Consider the following 19795-nt stretch of genomic DNA (forward strand, 5'->3'; position numbering starts at 1 on the left):
CACCCATGCAGACCCCCCATGCCCATGTCCATGCCCACGCCCTTCTTTAACACAACCCAAGGGCCTCAGCTCCCGGGGAACTACATTTCCCAGCGCTCCTTGCGCCCCGCCTCCTCCTCCCCCTCCCACTCCTGGACTTGAGCGACGGCGGTTCTGTCCAATGGGCAGCGGAGGCGGCTCCAATGAGGAGGCGGAAGCGGCGGGAGGCGGGCTCTTTCGCCCGGCTGGGAGGGGGGGCTGTGAGTTGGCTCCGCGGCGATGAGCGGCGGTGGCGGCTCGAGGCAGCGGGGGGGCGGCTCGGCCGAGCGGCCCCCCCCGGGCAGGCGGCGGGAAGGTGAGGGGGGCGCTGACCCCCGTGCCCTGGGGTGGGGGGCGCTGACCCCTGGGTGACCCCCGTGCCCTGGGGTGCTGACCCCTGGGTGACCCCCGTTCTGTGGGGTGGGGGGAGGTGCTAGGGGTCGCTGACTCCTGGGGGACCCCCATTCTGTGGGGTGAGGGGTGGTGCTGACCCCCGTGCCCTGGGGTGGGTGGAGGTGCTGGGGGGCACTGGCCTTTGGGGGACCCCCGTTCTGTGGGGTGAGGGGAGGTGCTGGGGTCGCTGACCCCTGGGTGACCCCCGTTCTGTGGGGTGGGGGGAGTGCTGGGGCTGCTGACCCCTGGGTGACCCCCAGTCTGTGGGGTGGGGAGAGGTGCTGGGGGGCACTGACCCCTGGGGGACCCCCGTACTGTGGGGTGGGGGGAGTGCTGGGGTTGCTGACCCCTGAGGCCCCCTGTGCTCTGGGGTGGGGGAAGGTGCTAGGGGGGCTCTCCAGTGGGGCTGTCAGGGCTGCAGGGGGCTATAGAGCCCTCCCCCTGTGACAGGCATGATTTGGCGCTAATTGGTGGGGGCTAGGGAGGCACTTCCCCTGGGACAGGCTGTCCCATGAGCGCCCACTACTGGCTTCTTGCGTCCTCCTTGGACGCCGCTGCTGGCCTTGCTTGGGGGCAGGGTACGGCCCGTGGGGCAGGCCCAGGCTGGGGTTTCTAACGCTGGTGGCGGAGGGCTGTGTTCAGAGCGCAGCCCAGTGCTGGGCAGTCTGCCGAGAGGCGGCTCCGGTGACTGGCTGCCCTGTGCCGATGGGAGGCAGGGTGGCCTAGTGGATAGGGCACCGGGCGGGGACTCAGGAGACTTGGGTTCTCTGCCACTGCCCTGCTGGGTGACCTTGGGCAAGTCACTTCCTTGCTCTGTGCCTCGGTTTCCCCATCTGTATAATGGGGATAGTGACCTGGACCTGGTGAAGCGCTGTGAGATCTGTGGATGATAGCGCTAGGAATTAGCATTATATTATCTACGGCTTCCCAAAGCCGCCGCTCAGTTGCGTGTTGTGTCTGACCCCCTGCCCTTTGCTTGGGAAATGTGCTGCCCCCAGGTTCGCTTCACCCTTCCGGCCATGAGGCCTCTTCAGGCCAGCTGTGCAGAGCGGCAGAGGGGGTCACGGAGTCGCATGTCCCGTGCTCCCAACCTGGTTGGCAGTTCACAAGGCAGCTCCTGGGACGTTCCAGCCACGCTCTTGGGCAAGGGCGGGTCCGCGCCCCCTGCGTGGGGAGGAGGAGGGTTCGGGTGCTTGGGAGTTTAGGCCTCGTTGCTGTGTCTTGTGAGGGAGCAGCCTCGTTCCCTACTTGGCTACGCTCTGATGGAGGTGGAAAGGTCGTGGCTAGGGAGCGGTGGTGGCACCCCGCCTGTCTCTTTGGGGCTCAGGCAGGAGCTGCAGGAGGGAACGTGGACATCGGTGGAGCCATCGATAGAGTTCAGTGGCTCATCCAGCCGACGTGCCTATGGCCTGTCCATTTCACAGCCAGCGGCACATGTCCGCCGCCTTTGACTGCCCTAGCCTGATGGATCGGGTACCCGCGTCGCAGCTGGGTGAACTGGAGGGGGCCTTTCAGTGCAAGATCGAGCCGAACCTGTGACCTTCAGGATTGCAGTTGGGCACTTTAACTCCTCGGCGCCAGAGGGACAGGGAGCTGCCTGGAATTCGGGACACTCTGCAGGGCTGTAATTCCACTGCTGGAAAAAAAACGAACGAGGTGCTTTGTGGAACAGCTGGGAGAACCCGCGATGGGAGGGCAGGGGAGCTGGGTGCACCCAACAGAACAGGTGGAGTGTGCTGAGTTGATGGTTTCTCTTTATAGAGCATTTCTACTTCCTACCCCTGCATCCCATCGCACCAGAGGGTGCTCCAGGCCTGCGCGGAGCCGGGCAAGCATATTGCTGCATAAACTGGTCCCTGAGCCCTCGACCTCTTGGGGCTCTCTGGGAAGTGTCTGCTGCGCTGTGACGCTCAGGGCCTGACCCATGCGGGTGCCGGTGACGTGCGGCTGGTGTCAGAGCCTTGACGCGCCAGCCCTGAACGTTCTGGTTTCTAGTGGTGATTTATGGACGGCCGGTGAACGGCGGGTAGTGGCTTCCAAACCCTCTGCGCCTTTCTGCCACGTCTGTGTCCGAGTCTGCTCCCTCCCCTTGGCCCTGGAGCGCTCAGCTGGAGGTGCCCCAGGGCTGAGGTGTGGGGGGATGTTTGCAATGAGATCTGTGGTGCCTCCATTGCATGGAGAGGTCTCCTGCCTGGAGCAAGGAGGAGAGAATCCCTGACACCCCCTGCTCCTGGAATAGTGCATTCTGCGCTGGCCCCTAGAAAGCCAGCTGCGGGCAATTTGGAGAAGAGCTACAGAAATGCTCAGGGCCTGGAGAGCCAGAGCTGGATGGCCAGATTGAAAGTGTCCCGTGTGTCTAGCTCGGGCAGGCAGCCAGCAAGGGGTGAAGGAGGGAGGGAGTGTGGGGAGGAGCAGGGTGGAGTCCGTAGAAAGGGGATGGAATTCAGGCAGGTGAGATGCATTGAGCTGGGGGGTCCTTTCCCTGTGGGAAGGGCGGGGAGCCCCGTGGCTTGGGGCGCCTCAGGCTAGAGGGGCTAAGCGTCTGGAAGGCATCGTCTAGGGAGCGATCCCTGAGCAGGGGATGGCAGCCTGCTGCCCTGCTGGAGCCTTCCTGCTTGTGCTCACACCCACTCCCTGCTCCCACCTTTCCCCGATCTTCTGGGCAGGGCTCGGAGCATCCTCCATTATTATGGATGCCCGACATTTCCCATGATAAGACCCAGTTTTCAGTTGCTTATAACTTTCCCAGTCTTTAATTGGTTGGGATAAAGCTTTTCAAGCCAGGTGTCTGCTTCAGGCTGATTATTATTAGTATTTTATTTTGAAAATTTCAGCTAAAATAGGTCAGCCGTTTTCGAGAATGAGCCTGGGGAAAACGCAGTTTGCCCATGTTAAAATCCTGGCGATCGTGCCTTTGAGAAGCTCTGGCACCTCCATGCTTTGGAGCAGGGACTCGAAATTTGGCATGGGCCTGGCCCTTGTGTCAGGGTGGTGCCGTTTGCCATCCCCAGGTAAATCCGTCCACATTTGGCCAAGTAACAAGCCTTTGAGAAATTGCAGTTCACACATGCTCAATAGATTCCATCAGCTCTGAGGATGCTCCAACCCTGAGGCTGGAGCGACCACAACTGAGAGCAGGGGGATTGTCTCCTCTGTGCTCTCAGTCCCGCTCCCACCCAATTCCGTGTACAGGAGGGACCTGCTCTGGGGGTGCAGTCAGGGCTGTGTGGTGAAGGCAGCTGCCTCGTCTGTTGCAGACATTGGAAGGTGTGTAGTGGAGGAGGCAGGGGACTGCAGGCAGAGAAGCTGGTCTCATGGCTAAGGCAATTGAATGCTGCCTTGGAGAACTGGATTCTATCCCTGCCTTTGCCACAGAGTTGCTGTGTGCTGCTGGGCCAGTTACTTAAACCAGACTGTACACAGGTGGCCGCTAACTGTGTGCGCCTCATTTTCTGGGCGCCCGACTTGAGACCCTGGGGGCTGGTTTGCAGCAGTGCTGAGCTGTGCTTTGAACATACAAAGTGCTGTGTGGTGCTAAGTGCTCTGAAGAATCAGGTCCTAGGTGTCTCAGATTGGCCACCCCAAAATGAATCCCTTTGTGCCTCAGTGCTCCATCTGTAAAATGGGGTGATAGCTGCTCGTTTCCCAGGGGTGCTGAGAAGATAAATTGTTTGGGAAGCACTCGGAGGCTATAGTGCTGAGCGCTGTAGAAAAGCCCCTGAGGAAATGAAGAATACTGCCAAGAGCAGGGTTCAGATCCTGGGGGTGAATAAGGCCTGGGGCTGCACAGTGGAGAATGAGGGTGAGTGAGCATCGTCCAGCCTGTGCACGGAATGAGGCAGGAATCACTAGTATCTGATCACGTAATTAAAGACTGCCTTGTAATGCATGTGCACAAAGGGGGCCGAATTAAGGCATTTTGTAATTTTTGAGTGCTTGATCTGGCAACCTTAATAATATTCTTTTAATGTCGTTTTTTTCTGTGTAATGAATAATTAAATACTGGTCCCAGTACAGAACCACTGTTCAGGGCCAGAGCCCCATTGGCATGGGGCTGCACAGGTCATAGACTCGTAGAAGATTAGGACTGGAAGAGACCTCAGGAGGTATCTAGTCCAACCCCCTGCTCAAAGCAGGACCAACACCAACTAAATCATCCCAGCCAGGGCTTTGTCAAACCTGACCTTAAAAACCTCCAAGGAAGGAGATTCCACCACCTCCCTATGTAACCATTCCAGTGCTTCACCACCCTCCTAGTGAAAAAGTTTTTCCTAATATCCAACCTAGACCTCCCCCACTGCAACTTGAGACCATTGCTCCTTGTTCTGTCATCTGCCACCACTGAGAACAGCTGAGCTCCATCCTCTTTGGAACCCCCCTTCAGGTAGTTGAAGGCTGCTATCAAATCCCCCCTCACTCTTCTCTTCTGCAGACTAAATAATCCCAGTTCCCTCAGCCTCTCCTCGTAAATCATGTGCCCAAGGCCACCGGTCATTTTCATTGCCCTCTGCTGGACTCTCTACAATTTGTCCACGTCCCTTTTGTAGTGTGGAGCCCAAAACTGAACGCAATACTCCAGATGTGTCCTCACCCATGCCGAATAGAGGGGAATAATCACTTCCCTCGATCTGCTGGCAATGCTCCTACTTATACAGCCCAAAATGCCGTTAGCCTTCTTGGCAACAAGGGCACACTGTCGACTCATATCCAGCTTCTCGTCCACTGTAACCCCCGTTCCCAGAGAGCTCACGCACCCTTTGCCCATGTACTCCTCCTCCTCCTCCTTGTTTTTGGCCTTGGCTAGTTTCTGATCCATGACAAGATTTTGCGTCTTGCCCCGTCTGCTTTGTTTTCATAGCAACCTCCCGTGAGGGGCTTTGTCAAGGGCTCTCTGGTTCTCTGTTGTTGTGGCCATGCCTGGACAGCTGCACTCAATCGGAGGAGCGGGGCAGCGTTTGTCTTGCAGACGTGCTGGTTGGAACTTGTCCTGTCAGGATTACATGGCGGGGTCGCCTACGATAGCAGGGACTGGACTCGAGACCCCAGCGGTCCCATCTAGCCCAGTGTTCAGCTGGGTGCTTAGAGCTCTAGTCCCAGCCAGTGCCTGTGGTGCTGCAAAGAGCTGCTTTGGTCTGTAACTCATCCGTTAGAGCCGCTGTTAAAGACAGGCCCAGCATCCACTACCCCTGCACCACCCTGAATGAACCTTCTCCCTCCTTGGGGTTTGTAGAGGAGCCACATGTGTTCTGTTCTCTGTAGGGCCCTATCCCACCCTCATCACCTGGGAGTCGGAGCACCTTCTGGTCTTGTGTCCGGTGACGTGGCTAACACCGTCCCGCATGGTCCGTTCTCTCCCCCCAGCCCCAGGGCAGACCTGGGTGCACGGTGGGGTGTTTCCTTTTGGGAGGGTTTTTGTAAGCGGCCCCCTTGGTCTGTGTGAGAGAAGGCCGGCCGGAGGAGTGTGCCTGGCAGGGGGAGCAGGGCTGGCGAGCTTTGGGGTGACCCTTTGTCCCTGGGGCGGCTGTTGCATAGTCTGGATGGCCCCTGGGAAAACTCTGCCTCCTGGTGGCAGAAAGGTCCCCTGGGGCCAGAGGACCGGAGCTGTCCACGATGGACTCTGTTCAGACTCCCCGGTGCTTGGCCGTGCAGAACTTTGAGCTAGACTTTGTTCTCTGCGAGACTAGCGGAGGACGGGGCTGCTGCGCTCGTGGTAGCCAGTGTCGCTGAGGAGACACGCTGCAGCATTCTGTGCTAGCTGGAGCGTCCCCAGGCCTGTGGGCCTCACGTCCACGTCTCCGCCCCGTGGCCCCACAGCTGTCGCTGAGCCAAGCCTTGCTCGTGTCAGACTCTCCAGCAAGGAGCCTCCGGTGACTCGTTTCTCCCAGTTCCCTCCAGCTTGTCGCTTTCTTTCTGGGAATGGGGTGGCTGGAACTGGGCCCAGTGTCCCAGGTGGGAGCTTCCCCTCCCTGCTCCGCGACTTGGTGCCTGTGCCTGCCACGCCCACGGCTACGCAGGGCTGCTTGGTCTTGTGATGGGAGACGAAACCAAACTGGTACCTAATCACTGTCTCTCCAGGAGCTCTGCCGTCCTGCTCCCTTGGTCTGGCCCCCCTTGAGGAGCTGGGAGTTTGGCTAATTCCCCAGGCTTCTTCGTTTGCCTTGATCCTAGTTGAATCTGGGGAAACTGGCTGCCCCGCTTCCTGTCTCTCCCCTCCCTATGTGCATCCCACAGGTGGAGTCACGGGCCCTTCCCTAGGGAGTCTGCAGGCCTAGGTAGGTAGCAGAGCTGAGCGTGTGCCCAGTGCCCCGAGCCCTGGGAGGGGGAAGGACCACGCCGGGCGCTGTAGGGAGGGGTTCGAGTGAAGGCTAAGCCAGGAGAAGGATACAGGTGGTGATGGTCCAGCGTGGGCAGCTGGGCAGGGCCTAGATGGTGACCATCTCTCTCCTGCTGGCAGAGCTGCTCGGGTCGAAGAGGAAGCAGAAGCTGCTGTTAATCCACCAGGCCCTAACGAGCGACCCTGTGGCCGTGGAGACCCTCCGGGGGGCAGCGGTGAGCGAGGGGGGGCTGCTCACCGACGAGATCCGCAGGAAGGTCTGGCCGAAGCTGCTTAGCGTCAATGTGTACAACCTGCCTCCCAAGCCAGGTAGGGGGGCTCAACTCCCTGGTGTGTGGGGGTGCGTCTGTGCCCCAGGGCCTCGCTGCTGCGCTGGCCAGCGCCTTAATGGGCTTCCAGGCACCGGGGGTGGGGGGTGGGGAGGGAGTTCTGATTGGCTGTCCCATGAGCAGGAAGTGCTTGGGTCTCATTTGCATGGTTGGTCTATGCAGAGACACTATAGGCTAGTGGTTAGAGCAGGGGACCTAGGTGCCAGGACTCCTGGGTTCTCTCTCCACCTCTGCTGCTGTCGCATCAGCACCCCCTGTGTAATGGGGATCGTATAGATCTCCATGGGGCTAATTCATATTCATAGAGTGCTTACCTTACATTTCCTCCTGCTTGGACGCCGGGAGAGCAGTGCATGCTGGGGCTTGTAGTCCCTGTGGGTGGCACCTCATGATAGACATGGGAGTTGTGGGCCGGTGTGCCCAGAAGGTGTGTAAATATGTGTGGCTGCCAAGGCCCCCTGGAGTAGCCTGCTTGGGTCACTGCCGTAGCTGCTTCGCATATTGCGAGCTGCTGCAAACATCTGGCCCTTTGGGAGCTCCCAGGTGTTTACAGCAGCTGCAAAGCAAGGATGAGAGGTGTTGGCAAGGAGCTGCTGCCAGGGGCTCAGCGGGGCCTGGGCGCCTCACCCTGTGTGCAGCACCCTCTGTGGTTCATTGTCGTAGTCGTGCTGGGCTTAGCGGCCCCTGAGACTGACGGGGTGGGGCGCTGACTGATTCTCGCCACCCTGGGTGTGGAGCTGTGACCCCCATTCTGCAGACCCTGAGCCAGGAGACGGACTAATGCCTGGGGAACACGGGGACCGGGCCAGAGACTTGCCCAAGCCGAGATCAAAGCTGGGGTTAATGTCTGCCCTGTTAGCTCTGGCTGTGTGCTCTGCCCACTACTGTAGCTGGCACCAGTCCTCATCTCTGTGGCGTGCCCTGGGGCCAGGGTGATGGGCAGCCAGCACAAAACACTCCCTGCCACTGTGACACTGGAACTGCTGCCAGAGCTGTATGGGTACCAGCCCTCCACTGAGCAGGAGATCAGAGCTGGCTGGGGGGCACTGAGCTGGGGCCGTGTGGCTGGGAGACGTGCCTAACCAAGCGATCCTGGCCTAGAGGGCAAAGGCTCAGACAGGCTCCCCAAGCTCTCACCTCCCCGATGCCAGGCTGACCCAAGGAGGGATACGGGGCAGTGGGGAGGAGGGGCTGCCTCTGCTATCGTCCTGCTCTGTGCGGAGCTTGGGTCTGAGTTGGGGTCCACGCTGCAGCCCCCCATGTCAGCCGGGCAGCTCCTCGAGGAGTGAGGATCGCTGCTAGCCCTGAGGGTGCCCCTGACCCCGCTGGCCTCTCCCCCCAGGCAGGGCTGTCCGCCAGAACCACAAGGACTACACCCAAGTGCAGCTGGACGTGAGCCGCTCCACACGCCGCTTCCCCCAAGGTGAGACGTGCCCTGGTGCCGGGCGCGCCCGTGGGCAGCGAGGTTCCCACAGAGGCCCTTCTTGGGCTGAAGTGGCAGCTGGGGAGAGCTTTGCTGTGTGCTGGGATTGGATGGCAGGGGCCTGATGGCCTCACCTTCCTCCCACGGGAACTGTTGGGGAGGGTGGCTGGAGTTGCTGGGGGAAAGGAGGATTTGAGGGGAGAAGGGGTGTTTGTTCCCCCCTCCCCAGAGGCCCCCCTGCTGGGACGGAGACCCAAGGCCACCTCTTGCCCAGGGGTGTGAGAGATGGGGTCGGGTAGCTTTGTAAGGGGGTGGGGTGTACCCAGGGGCCGTGCCCTCATTCCTGCCTTGGGCTGTTGCTCTCAGCTCACAGTGGCCAGGGAAGGGTTAAGTGGTCCCCCTTGCTAGAGTCAGGTAGGGCCCAGGGTTCCCCACAGGCTCCTGAGGCTAGACTCGGCTCCGCTGATCGGCACGTGCCCCTCCTCACCGGACAGAGCCCGGCCTGCCTCCGGCTCCCTGGTAACTGTGTTTTCTTTCTGTCCTGCCTGTTCCTGGCTCTGCCGCGCAGAGCTGGTGCCGGAGGGGAGCTGCCTGCCTCGGAAGGTACCTGTACCCCTCACTGGATCCCCTGCTCCCCCTCCGTAGTCCTGCCTTAGAACTTCCGCTAACCCAGCCCCCACCTGAGCGTCTGGCTGGAGCAGCCCCCTACCCACACCCCCTGCCTAGAGATTCATTCCCTCCCCTCCCCGTCGCTCCCCTGCTGTCTCTGGGGGTGAATCTGCCCAGCCAGGTGCTGGGACATTTGGGGAGGGTTGGTGGGGCACCAGTCTCACCCAGCTTCATGGGGCCAGTAGGGGCTGCTCGGCTGAAGAAGGTTTGGTGAGGAAGCTCCATGCGCGTGTCAGGCTGGAAGAGCGAAGGGGCCCTGTTCTTTGCTAACAGTTCTCTTCTCAGACCTGACAAACTCACAACACCAAATGCAGCGATCACGCTCCCTCCCCACGTGCACCCTGCACTGGGGCTCGCTGGCCACCCCAGGCCTCTCCGCCTCTTCTCCATAAGCCAGGGCTTGGATGTGGGACTGGCTGGCTCAGCAGGATGGGGAGGGACGATACAGGGCCCCCCAGCTCCTAATTACTGGTTCCGGTCTGCTGTGCTCCTGGCTCTCTGGGGGCTGCTGGCTGCTCTAGTTCATGGCCTTGGTGCTAATCCTCAAAGGAAGCAGGCCCAGCTGCAGCAGAGACCACGTCTCCGCTTGGGATCCGCCAAGACAGCTGGGACAGGGCAGCTCACGGAGCCCGGGTACCGGGCCCGAGGCACAGCACGCTCGGCCAGGAGGGCCTCGCTGGGACCAACTGCCAGAGGGGATTAGAGGGGTCTGTGGTCAGGCCAAGGGAACGCTGCAGGGGCCTCCTGTCTGACAGTCTTCCCATCACACCCCTGCCCAAGCAGAGCCAGGGTGGGGGAGCCGGAGGCTCCAGTGGGGGCCGGCTCTGTGGGAGGCGCCGGAGCAGGGTGCTTGCACTGCGCGGTGCCCTGGGGCTCTGACCCTCTGTCTCTGCGCAGGCATGCGGGCCGAGCAGCGCCAGGTCCTGCAGGAGCAACTCATTGACCTCATCCTGCACATCCTGAGGGCGCACCCCGAGCTGCACTACTACCAGGGCTACCACGACATCGCCGTTACGCTCCTGCTGGTGGTGGGTGAGCGCATGGGCAGCGCACTGCTGGAGAAACTCTCCACCCACCATCTCAGGTACCAGGCCAACGGAGCCGCCTTGGAGGGGGGTGGGACGTCCCCTTGGCCGGCCTGTGCCTAGGCCTGGGAATCAGTGCTGGCACTGCAGGGCACTGTGCCAGCCGGGGTCCCCTGCGGCCCTGGAGGGCTTCAAGCCAGGGTCTCCTGCATTGCATTACAGAGCACTAACCACTGGGGTATTAGTCTGGCACTTGAGAGACCTGGCCTGGAATCTACGGCACCGTGGCGTTCTCAGGCCCCTCACCACTGCTTGCCTTTAGTGTGACGAAGTCTTGTCTGTGCCTGCTGGGAGTCAGCTCCCTGAAACCACCAGCCTCTGGCAGCACAAGCACTGCCTGCCAGGCCTCTGCAGGCCCCGGTCCCTCCGTGCAGGGAGCCATAGGCACCCGCCAAGCCCCGAGTCCTCGGAGCGTCCCTCCCCTGAGCCACTGGGCACTCGCAGCCCTCTTGCGCGCACAGAACTCACCAGCTGGTACAGCTCAGCTGGGGGCCAGCACTGTGCTTAGCACGCAGCACCTGGATATGTTTAGAGTGAAAACGAGAGTAAGTTTGTCATCAAAGACAGAGATGCCGGGGGCAGCGAATAAGAATATTGGAAACAAACGGTTGCATGAAAAACAAAATCACAGCACAGTTCCTAGAGACTGCACTTAGCTACCAGGTTACCCTCCTGTCTACAGCAGCTTCTCTCGCCCAAGAGTCTCTCCAGCGTTTTCAGCCAGGCCTGGTTGAGACCCCGCTGTCATGAAGCAAATTGCTGTCCATTTACTTCCCAGGCGAAGGATGCCAGGGTGTCATCTTTGTCCCCCAAATGTCCTAGAGAGCAAAGCTTCGAGGTGCACCTTAAGATAAGAACATAAGAACGGCCAGACTGGGTCAGACCAAAGGTCCATCCAGCCCAGTATCCTGTCTTCTGGCAGTGGCCAATGCCGGGCGCCCCAGAGGGAATGAAAATAGGTGCCACTTGCTTCCTCCTGCCACTTGCTTCCTCCTATTACTTTTCTCTTTCTGAAGTTTTCTCGGTCCTGCATTCGGCTCGGCTCGATGAGGTGAGACCCACTGTGAACCAGACACTGCTTAATGTACGTGTAAACAGCCAGCTAGAAAAACATTTCTTGTCGGACAGAAAACCTGCTTTTCCCCTTTGCCAGTGGCGAGGCCCTAGACACAGCCCTTAAGAACAGCATCTGTGCATGCATTGTGCAATGATATTGATGACCGGTGCGGCAGTGGCTTTTATTTGAGACCTCTGTGACCCGCGGCAAAGGGTCCCCTTTTCTTTCCAAATGAGTTTCTTCTCAGGCCTGACAAACTCGCTATACCAAACACACGTCTGGCAGGGTATTTATCCCTGAGGGGTAACGTGCAAGGTATCTACGGCAAGCTTGTTACTTACCAAGCCTCATAACCCTTGTGAGGTGTATGTACGAGTAATACTTAGGGACTAATGTAACTATATTGACAGTATGCTTTATGAGCTTGGAGAAGAAGTTAGTCACCAGGGGATAATGTGTCTTGGTGACGGCCCACTCAAGCAGGAGGGAGTTGTCACCGCTCCCTGGTTAGCTGGTGATGTACTGCAAGGCTCAGTTGTCAGCCTTGGGATGGAGCAAGGCTAATCGATGGAAACCCTCCGAGACGACTGCAAACAATCGAAACTACTTGGAGGTAAAAAAGGATCAGGATCGCCCTCTGTGAGTAGAGACAACAGACTGTCACTGTAACACAGAGTGGGGGGAGGGCATCTGGATTAATTCCCTGAGGAAACATCTTGTGGAGCAGGGGTGTTTTTGTGAATGTTTGGCTGCTGGTTCCCGGGAAGCCAGCTAACTCTGCGACTGACTCAACTTTGGGGGGCGGGAGCAGACTATTGTGTCAGGTAGGAAAGGTAACTGTTGATAAGTACAGACCCACATGCGCGTTTTGTGGTTTGGTTCTGTACAGTCACTGTTTGTTTCCATCACTCTCTCGTGTTCTTAGTTGGATCTCTGTTCTTTCCTAAATAAACCTTCGTTTGTTTCATTATAAGCAGTTTGGATTTGATTAAAATCACTAGTCTGAAAGAATCGATTTAATCATGGATTTCAACATAAAAGTGCATTCTTGTTGGTTGTTATAACCTTAATACATATTCTTCACAACTCAGAGATAGATGTAGGTTTTGTTTTTAGAAGTGATTTATTTTGAAAACTTTTCAGATTAGTTTTACAGCTATATCAGAAAATGAATGTTTGTTTGGTTATTTCATTTACCAAAGGTAATTGAAGCAGATATTTATGAAGTCATTGGGAGGTGAACTCTCTCCAATTCAACAGGTTAGTCATTAATACTTGGAGGATTTTCTTGCCATGCTGGATTAGGAGGAGAACATCACCAGACGGACATTGAAATTGTTTTATTTAACTAAAACAACAACGTTATGTATTCTGGATTTTTTTCTTCAACAGCAAATATAATATTTTAACAAAACAAGCATATGAATGTTTGAATTTAGTTAAACATTCAAGTTTTTTTAAAATCAGGTTTGTTTTTGTTAAAATAGTTTTGAACTAAAATAGTTGTGAAATTTTTTTTAAAAAACAAAAATTAAATTGTCTATGTCAGCCACGTCAAGGTGAGAAATTTAAACTATTGGCTTCTGCAGCTAACTCAGTCGTCTTCACCTTCATTTTCCTGTTTGTTCATAATCTGGAAAAGAAAAACAAGCTTTCCTGCTTTTTCAGGTCCCAAACGATTTCTCAATTTGGAATGAATTAGTCCAAAGGAAGAAAATATTTTTTCTACACCGGCACAAGAAGCTACTGCTGTTAAAAGTGAGATTATCACTTCAACAGTCTCTGAATCCAAGTGCATAAGTGACTTCAACCAGTTCACTGGTGTGACTTTCTTTAAAACATCATCAGCAAACATATATTTCTTGAATGGTTCACTCTTAACGCTGAAGTTTATTATAGGTGGCATTCTGGAGGGAGGATTGCTGGATGTCCATGTAGGGTGACCAGATGTCCCGATTTTGGGGTATTTTTTTTTCTAATATAGGCTCCTATTACCCCCCACCCCCTGTCCCGATTTTTCAAACTTGCTATCTTGTCACCCTATGTCCATGTCATAGCCAACTCCTCTTCTTCACCAGTTAAGGTTTGACCCCGGCACCAAGTATTGAGAATATTTGCAAGAAAATGAGCTGGAGATGGTGCTTGTCCCATTTGTTTTTTTTAATGCTTGTAATGTAACTCTGTCATTGCATATTTCTCTTGTTAAGATCTCACTCGGTTCCTTCCAGATTTCAACAGCATCAGCAATAAAACAGCTATTTCCCTGCATTTTGTTCAAGGCTACAGAAATAGGCTTCAGGGTACTTAGCATGTGTTCAACATTTCTCTTAAGCCCAATGTTGAGAACTTTGGCTGTGACAGTGCCATCTATTTTTTCACGATTTTGTTCACAAACTGTCATCAGATTAGGCCAGTTTCATAGATTCATAGATTCTAGGACTGGAAGGGACCTCGAGAGGTCATCGAGTCCAGTCCCCTGCCCGCATGGCAGGACCAAATACTGTCTAGACCATCCCTGATAGACATTTATCTAACCTACTCTTAAATATCTCCAGAGATGGAGATTCCACAACCTCCCTAGGCAATTTATTCCAGTGTTTAACCACCCTGACAGTTAGGAACTTTTTCCTAATGTCCAACCTAGACCTCCCTTGCTGCAGTTTAAGCCCATTGCTTCTTGTTCTATCCTCAGAGGCTAAGGTGAACAAGTTTTCTCCCTCCTCCTTATGACACCCTTTTAGATACCTGAAAACTGCTATCATGTCCCCTCTCAGTCTTCTCTTTTCCAAACTAAACAAACCCACTTCTTTCAGCCTTCCTTCATAGGTCATGTTCTCAAGACCTTTAATCATTCTTGTTGCTCTTCTCTGGACCCTTTCCAATTTCTCCACATCTTTCTTGAAATGCGGTGCCCAGAACTGGACACAATACTCCAGCTGAGGCCTAACCAGAGCAGAGTAGAGCGGAAGAATGACTTCTCGTGTCTTGCTCACAACACACCTGTTAATACATCCCAGAATCATGTTTGCTTTTTTTGCAACAGCATCACACTGTTGACTCATATTTAGCTTGTGGTCCACTATAACCCCTAGATCCCTTTCTGCCGTACTCCTTCCTAGACAGTCTCTTCCCATTCTGTATGTGTGAAACATACAAAAAATATGAATTTTTGTATTTCGTTAAACATTCAAGTTTTTTAAAATCAGGTTTGTTTTTATTAAAATAGTTTGTAACTAAAATAGTTAAATGAAATATTAAAAAAAAAAATCCTAAAATTAAATCGACTGTGTCAGACAGATCAACATGAGAAACTTAAAATATTGGCTTCTGCCGCTAACTCTGTCGTCTTCACCTTCATTTTCCTGTTTGTTCATAATCTGGAAAAGAAAAACAAGCTTTTCTGCTTTTTCGGTCCCAAACAATTTCTCAATTTGGAATGAATTAGTCCAAAGGAAGAAAATATTCTTTCTACACCGGCAGAAGAAGCTACTGCTGTTAAAAGTGAGATTATCACTTCAACAGTCTCTGAATCCAAGTGCTTAAGTGACTTCCACCAGTTCACTGGTGTGACTTTGAGTACGTCCAGACTACCCGCCGGATCGGCGGGTAGCGATCTATTTATCGGGGATCAATATATCGCGTCTCGTCTAGACGCGATATATCAATCCCCGAATGCACTCCCGTCGACTCCGGAACTCCACCAGGGCGAGCGGCGGTAGCGGAGTCGACGGGGGAGCCACGGCCGTCGATCCCGCGCTGTGAGGATGGGAGGTAAGTCGAAATAAGATATGTTGACTTCAGCTACGCTATTCCCGTAGCTAAAGTCGCGTATCTTACATCGGAATCCCCACCCCCACCCCCACAGTGTACACCAGGCCTTTCTTTAAAACATCAGCAAACATATATTTCTTGAATGGTTCACTCTTAGCTCTGAAGTTTATTATAGTTGGCATTCTGGAGGAATGATTGATGGATGTCCATGTCATAGCCAACTCCTCAGTTAAGGTTTGACCCTGGTACCGAGTATTGAGAATATTTGCAAGAAAATGAGCTGGAGATAGTGCTTGTCCCATTTGTTTTTTTAATGCTTGTAATGCAACTCTGTCATTGCATATTTCTCTCGTTAAGATTTCAACAGCGTCAGCAATAAAACAGCTATTTCCCTGCATTTTGTTCAAGGCTACAGAAATAGGCTTCAGGGTACTCAGCATGTGTTCAACATTTCTCTTAAGCCCAATGTTGAGAACTTTGGCTGTGACAGTGCCATCTATTTTTTCACGATTTTGTTCACAAACTGTCATCAGATTAGGTCAGTTCTTGATATAGTGCTCAAAACAGTCCACTACTGAGTTCCATCGCATGTCTTGTTTGATTTTTTTTTTTTTAAATCATTGACTTGTATCCACCCGGCCTGTAATACAGCGCGGGGGGGTGGGGAGGCTCCCAGCCCCAGCATGCATTGGGTGAGAGCGCAGTGATCACGCCCGTCTGTGCTCCTTGTGACTCGCTGGAGACGCCCTCCTCTAACCTCTCCCCGTCCGCAGGGACTTCATGGACCCCACAATGGACAGCACCAAGCACATCCTGAACTATCTCATGCCCATCCTGCAGCGGGAGAGCCTCCGCCTCCATGACTTCATGCTGAGGTACCAGTCGCGATGCTGGGCTGGGGGTGGGCGGGGGGATGTGCGCCATTCAACGCTGCCTCCTTCCCAGGCCCAGCAGCTCCATGACTGACCTGCCCAGAGGGCCCCCCATACACACACCAAGATGTGCCCAGGATGGAAAAAATTGGGTTGGGCCCTGCAGGTTGGGAGGCATCAACAGAGCTGGTTGGGTGTGGGGGAGGAGTCTGGGGCTGCAGGGGCAGGGGGGCTGTGGCTCAGGATTGGAGGGTGGGGCTGTGGGGCGGGATTGGGGGGCGAGGGGCTGCGGGTTGGGGTTGGGGCGAGGGGCTGTGGGTTGAGATTGGGGGATGGGGAACTGTGTGACGGGGTTGGGCGGCATGGGGCTGTGGGTAGTGGTTGGGGGATGGAGGGGGGGCTGCAGGTTGGTGGGCTGTGGGGCGGGATTGGGGAGCGGGGGACTGCGGGTAGAGGTTGGGGGACGGGGTGGGGGGCTGCGGGGCAGGATTGGGGGATGTGGGTAGGGGTTGGGGGACAGTGGGGGCTGCAGGTTGGCGGGCAGGGGTGGGGGGCTGTGGGTAGTGGTTTGGGAATGGAGTGGAGGCTGCGGGTTGGTGGGCAGTGGGGGACTGCGGGTAGAGGTTGGGGGATGGGGTGGGGGGTTGTGGGGCGGGGTTGGGGGACACGGGGATGCAGGTAGGGGTTGGGGAACGGGGTGGGGGCTGCGAGTTGGCGGGCAGGGGTGGGGCGCTGCGGGGCAGGGGACGAGGTGGGGGACTGCGGGGTGGGGTTGGGGGGCAGGGGCAACCCTGGGGGTGGGTATTGGCAGGATGGAGACGGGCAGCGCCTGAGCAGGAGCCTCTCTCCCGTGTCTGCAGAGCGGAGGTGGGGACCATCTTTGCCCTGAGCTGGCTCATCACGTGGTACGGCCACGTCCTCACCAGCTTCCCCCACATCCTGCGCCTCTACGACTTCTTCCTGGCCTCGCACCCGCTCATGCCTGTCTACTTTGCTGCCGTGGTACGTCCGACTGCAGTCCTCAGCCCCGGTGCCCCACGGAGCGGTGCCCCCAGCCCCGGCCTGCCTGCCTGCCTGCCTGGGGAGCCAGGGGAGTGGAATTGGGAGGGAGCCCTGTCCCCTTGCACCCCGCTTCCATGGGGGGCTTAGCAGGGGAAGGTGACCGGCCGCCAGCCTGCCTCCATCTCTTCCAAAGGCAGAAGGGCCCATTGTCCCTCGAACACAGGCCGGCGAGCACAGCTCTGTCCCCTGGCCCATCTCACAAGCTAAGCCCGCTGGGACGGGTCAGCAGCTGGCTGGGAGAGCTCTGAGTTGCTGGGGGGGGGGTGACTCAGGGGGGGAGCCAGCCCAGTGCGGTGCCAGGTCCTGTGCCTCTAGTCCGGGCCATTGATGATCCTCTGGCAGCTTTAGTCAGTCGAGTTGTTTAACCTGGAGTCCCTGCCCAACTCCCAGGAGGGTGACTGTGTTCTGTGGCTCCCAGCTGGTCACGGGGTTCTCTTTTACTGCCTGTCTCAAGCTGGTGTGTGCTGTCCCTGTTCACTGTTTAACAGCTGCTGTGCTCCACCCCAGAGGTGGCTGTTTTGTCAGTGGCGTGGTAAGGTGATGGATCGTGAACCATGTGACGGGGGCGTGGCAGGGGCAGCCCAAGGAGAGCCCTTGTCGGGGCTGGGAGATGTGGGTTATTGCAAAGGCTCCAGCCCCGTGGCCATGCTGGGAAGCCGCACATGTCCCATGGGACAATGACGCGCTCTCCCTGCAGATCGTCCTGCACCGGGAGGAGGAGGTGCTGGCGTGTGACTGCGACATGCCCAGCGTCCACCAGCTTCTGTCCCAAATCCCCCAGAACCTTCCGTACGAGAGCCTCATCTCCCGGGCCCTCCGGCTCTTCCAGCGTCACCCGCATGCCGAGCTGGCAAAGCAGGCGGCTCTGCAGCACCACAAGAGGTGAGGGAGGACAGGGCTGCGGGGGGAGGGGGAGGTGAATTGTGGCTGGGTGTGCACCCGGCCCCCAATGGTCTCCCAGGCGTGGGGTTGCCCGGGACCCTGGCAGGAGTGTCTGGTTAAAGGTGCAACTCTTCCCTTCCATTGCTCATGTAGCTGCTGCAGGGCTGGCTGGCTGCCCCCCCCCCCCCCCCCGACCATCCCCGCTGCCAGGGGCCAGGGTTCCCAAACTCCTTGTCGATTTCCCTCTGCCCTTGGAGCAGCGAGAAAACCAGGCGGTCTGGCCGAGCTCTCAGGCATGCTGGCAGCTGCAGCAGGTGGGGCGTGGGGGGACTGGGCACCCCTCTTAGCTCGTGGTGTCTGGCAGGCCGGCGGTGAGCCAACCCCCCGCATGCAGCCCTGGGGCTGAGAGGCTCCCAGACCACGGCACAGGCTGGTACTGCCAGAGCTGAAGGGCCCTGGCTGTGGGAGGACTGGCGCGAATGGCTTTTCTGTGGGTCTCCGGCCCCTAGGCGGCGACGTAATGGCGGACATTGAAGCCGGTCCGATTCCCTCCCATCCAGGGTGTTCAGCTCGGCAGAGCCGACGGCTGCCCTGGCCAACAGCCAGAAGCCGGGGGGTTGCGCTCAGAGATGCCCCCCTGCCTTCTCTTAACGTGGCAGTGCAGCCGAGGAGGACGGGTCTCCCCGTGCAGCGCGGCCTGGCCAGCCAGGAAGAGAGCTGCATGCTGGGACCTGTGCAGGCTGCGCATCTCGGCATTAGGTGGGGAGCGCCCTGGCCAGCCCTGCATGTCACCCCTGCGCTAACCAGCTCCCTCCCCGTCTCTTCCCAGCATCTCCATAGGCTCCTTCACTGCCTTCCAGCTGGCCACCTCCCACCAGCGCCCGGACGCCGTGCTGCGCAGACAGCGGCAGCAGGACAGCGCCCACGCCGAAGCCACTGCTCTCCTGCCCACGGCCGGGCACAGCCCGCTGGTGAAAGCAGCCGTGTGGGGGATTTCAGCCACGCTGGGGGCAGCGGCTCTGGCCGTCACACAGACTGCCCTGGAGTGGGCACCGGAGTTCTTACTGCAGCTCTTCTAGCGCCCGGCAAGCCAGCCAGGACCCTGTGGCCGGCGCGGGCCACGGAGCCGCGGGCCTCGGGCCTCCTCCGACTTCCTTTATTGGACTGTCAAAGGCTGGGCAGCCGAGCTCAGACAGGCTGCGCCCAGCTCAGAGCGGCCAGTAGCCCAAGCACCGCCACAGTGGCACCGAACTGGGACAGGCCTTTCCTGCTGCTGCCTGAGCCACTCGTGGCCTGGAGGGGGCAGGGCTGGGCTTACACCCCGGGCGAGAGCCGGGACTCGAACGCTGGCTCTCTCCCATGGCTGGGGCAGGCCCCACCCCGGCTCTCAGGTGGAAGTGTAGAACGGTGACCGCAGGGCGCTTTCAGGGGAATAGAGCACTAATCCCCAGCCCCCCTGACGACCCCAGAGAGCTTTCCTAGGTCCCTTTCCCCAGCCTCTGCCCCGTGGGGCTGTGCTCCTGCAGGCCGTCCTGCTGCCCAGGGGGTAGGTGTTTGCTAAGCACCAGCTGCCTGCGTGTTTGTGCACAGGACACAGGAAGAGAGCTGCCCTCACCCGGAGAGGCCAGGCAGGATGGTGCGAGCGGCTGGGGCCACTGCGGGAAGCGCTGTCCCAGCAGAGTGGCGGCGGCAGGGGGGGGGGGTGCTGCAGGCCGGGGCAGCGTGGCAGGAATGGCGGAAGGCAGGGATCACTGGAGTGAGGGCGCACAGGCTGCAGGCATGAGCAGAGCCTGGAAAGCAGTGAGGAAGGGCGCCCCATGCAGGCTGCGCCAGGGGAGAGAGGCCTCGCCTACATCGCTGCTTCTCTCCTGCCTCCGTAGCACCCAGGGTCCTTCTGGCA

The 19795-nt window shown here is 57.3% G+C and overlaps 1 protein-coding gene across 1 annotated transcript; it reads left to right on the top strand.

Moving 5' to 3' along the window:
• The first annotated feature begins 258 nt into the window (after window positions 1-258).
• LOC135874699 (TBC1 domain family member 20-like) lies at window positions 259-18974 on the top strand. The gene is made up of 8 exons (XM_065399610.1): window positions 259-334; window positions 6866-7054; window positions 8417-8497; window positions 10064-10250; window positions 15853-15954; window positions 16812-16953; window positions 17711-17895; window positions 18725-18974. The coding sequence occupies exons 1-8, from the start codon at window positions 259-261 to the stop codon at window positions 18972-18974; spliced, it is 1212 nt and encodes a 403-aa protein (XP_065255682.1).
• Window positions 18975-19795: the final 821 nt, after the last annotated feature.

The sequence above is a fragment of the Emys orbicularis genome, chromosome 2 (genome assembly GCF_028017835.1).
Source record: "Emys orbicularis isolate rEmyOrb1 chromosome 2, rEmyOrb1.hap1, whole genome shotgun sequence".
Classification (NCBI taxonomy): Eukaryota; Metazoa; Chordata; order Testudines; family Emydidae; genus Emys; species Emys orbicularis.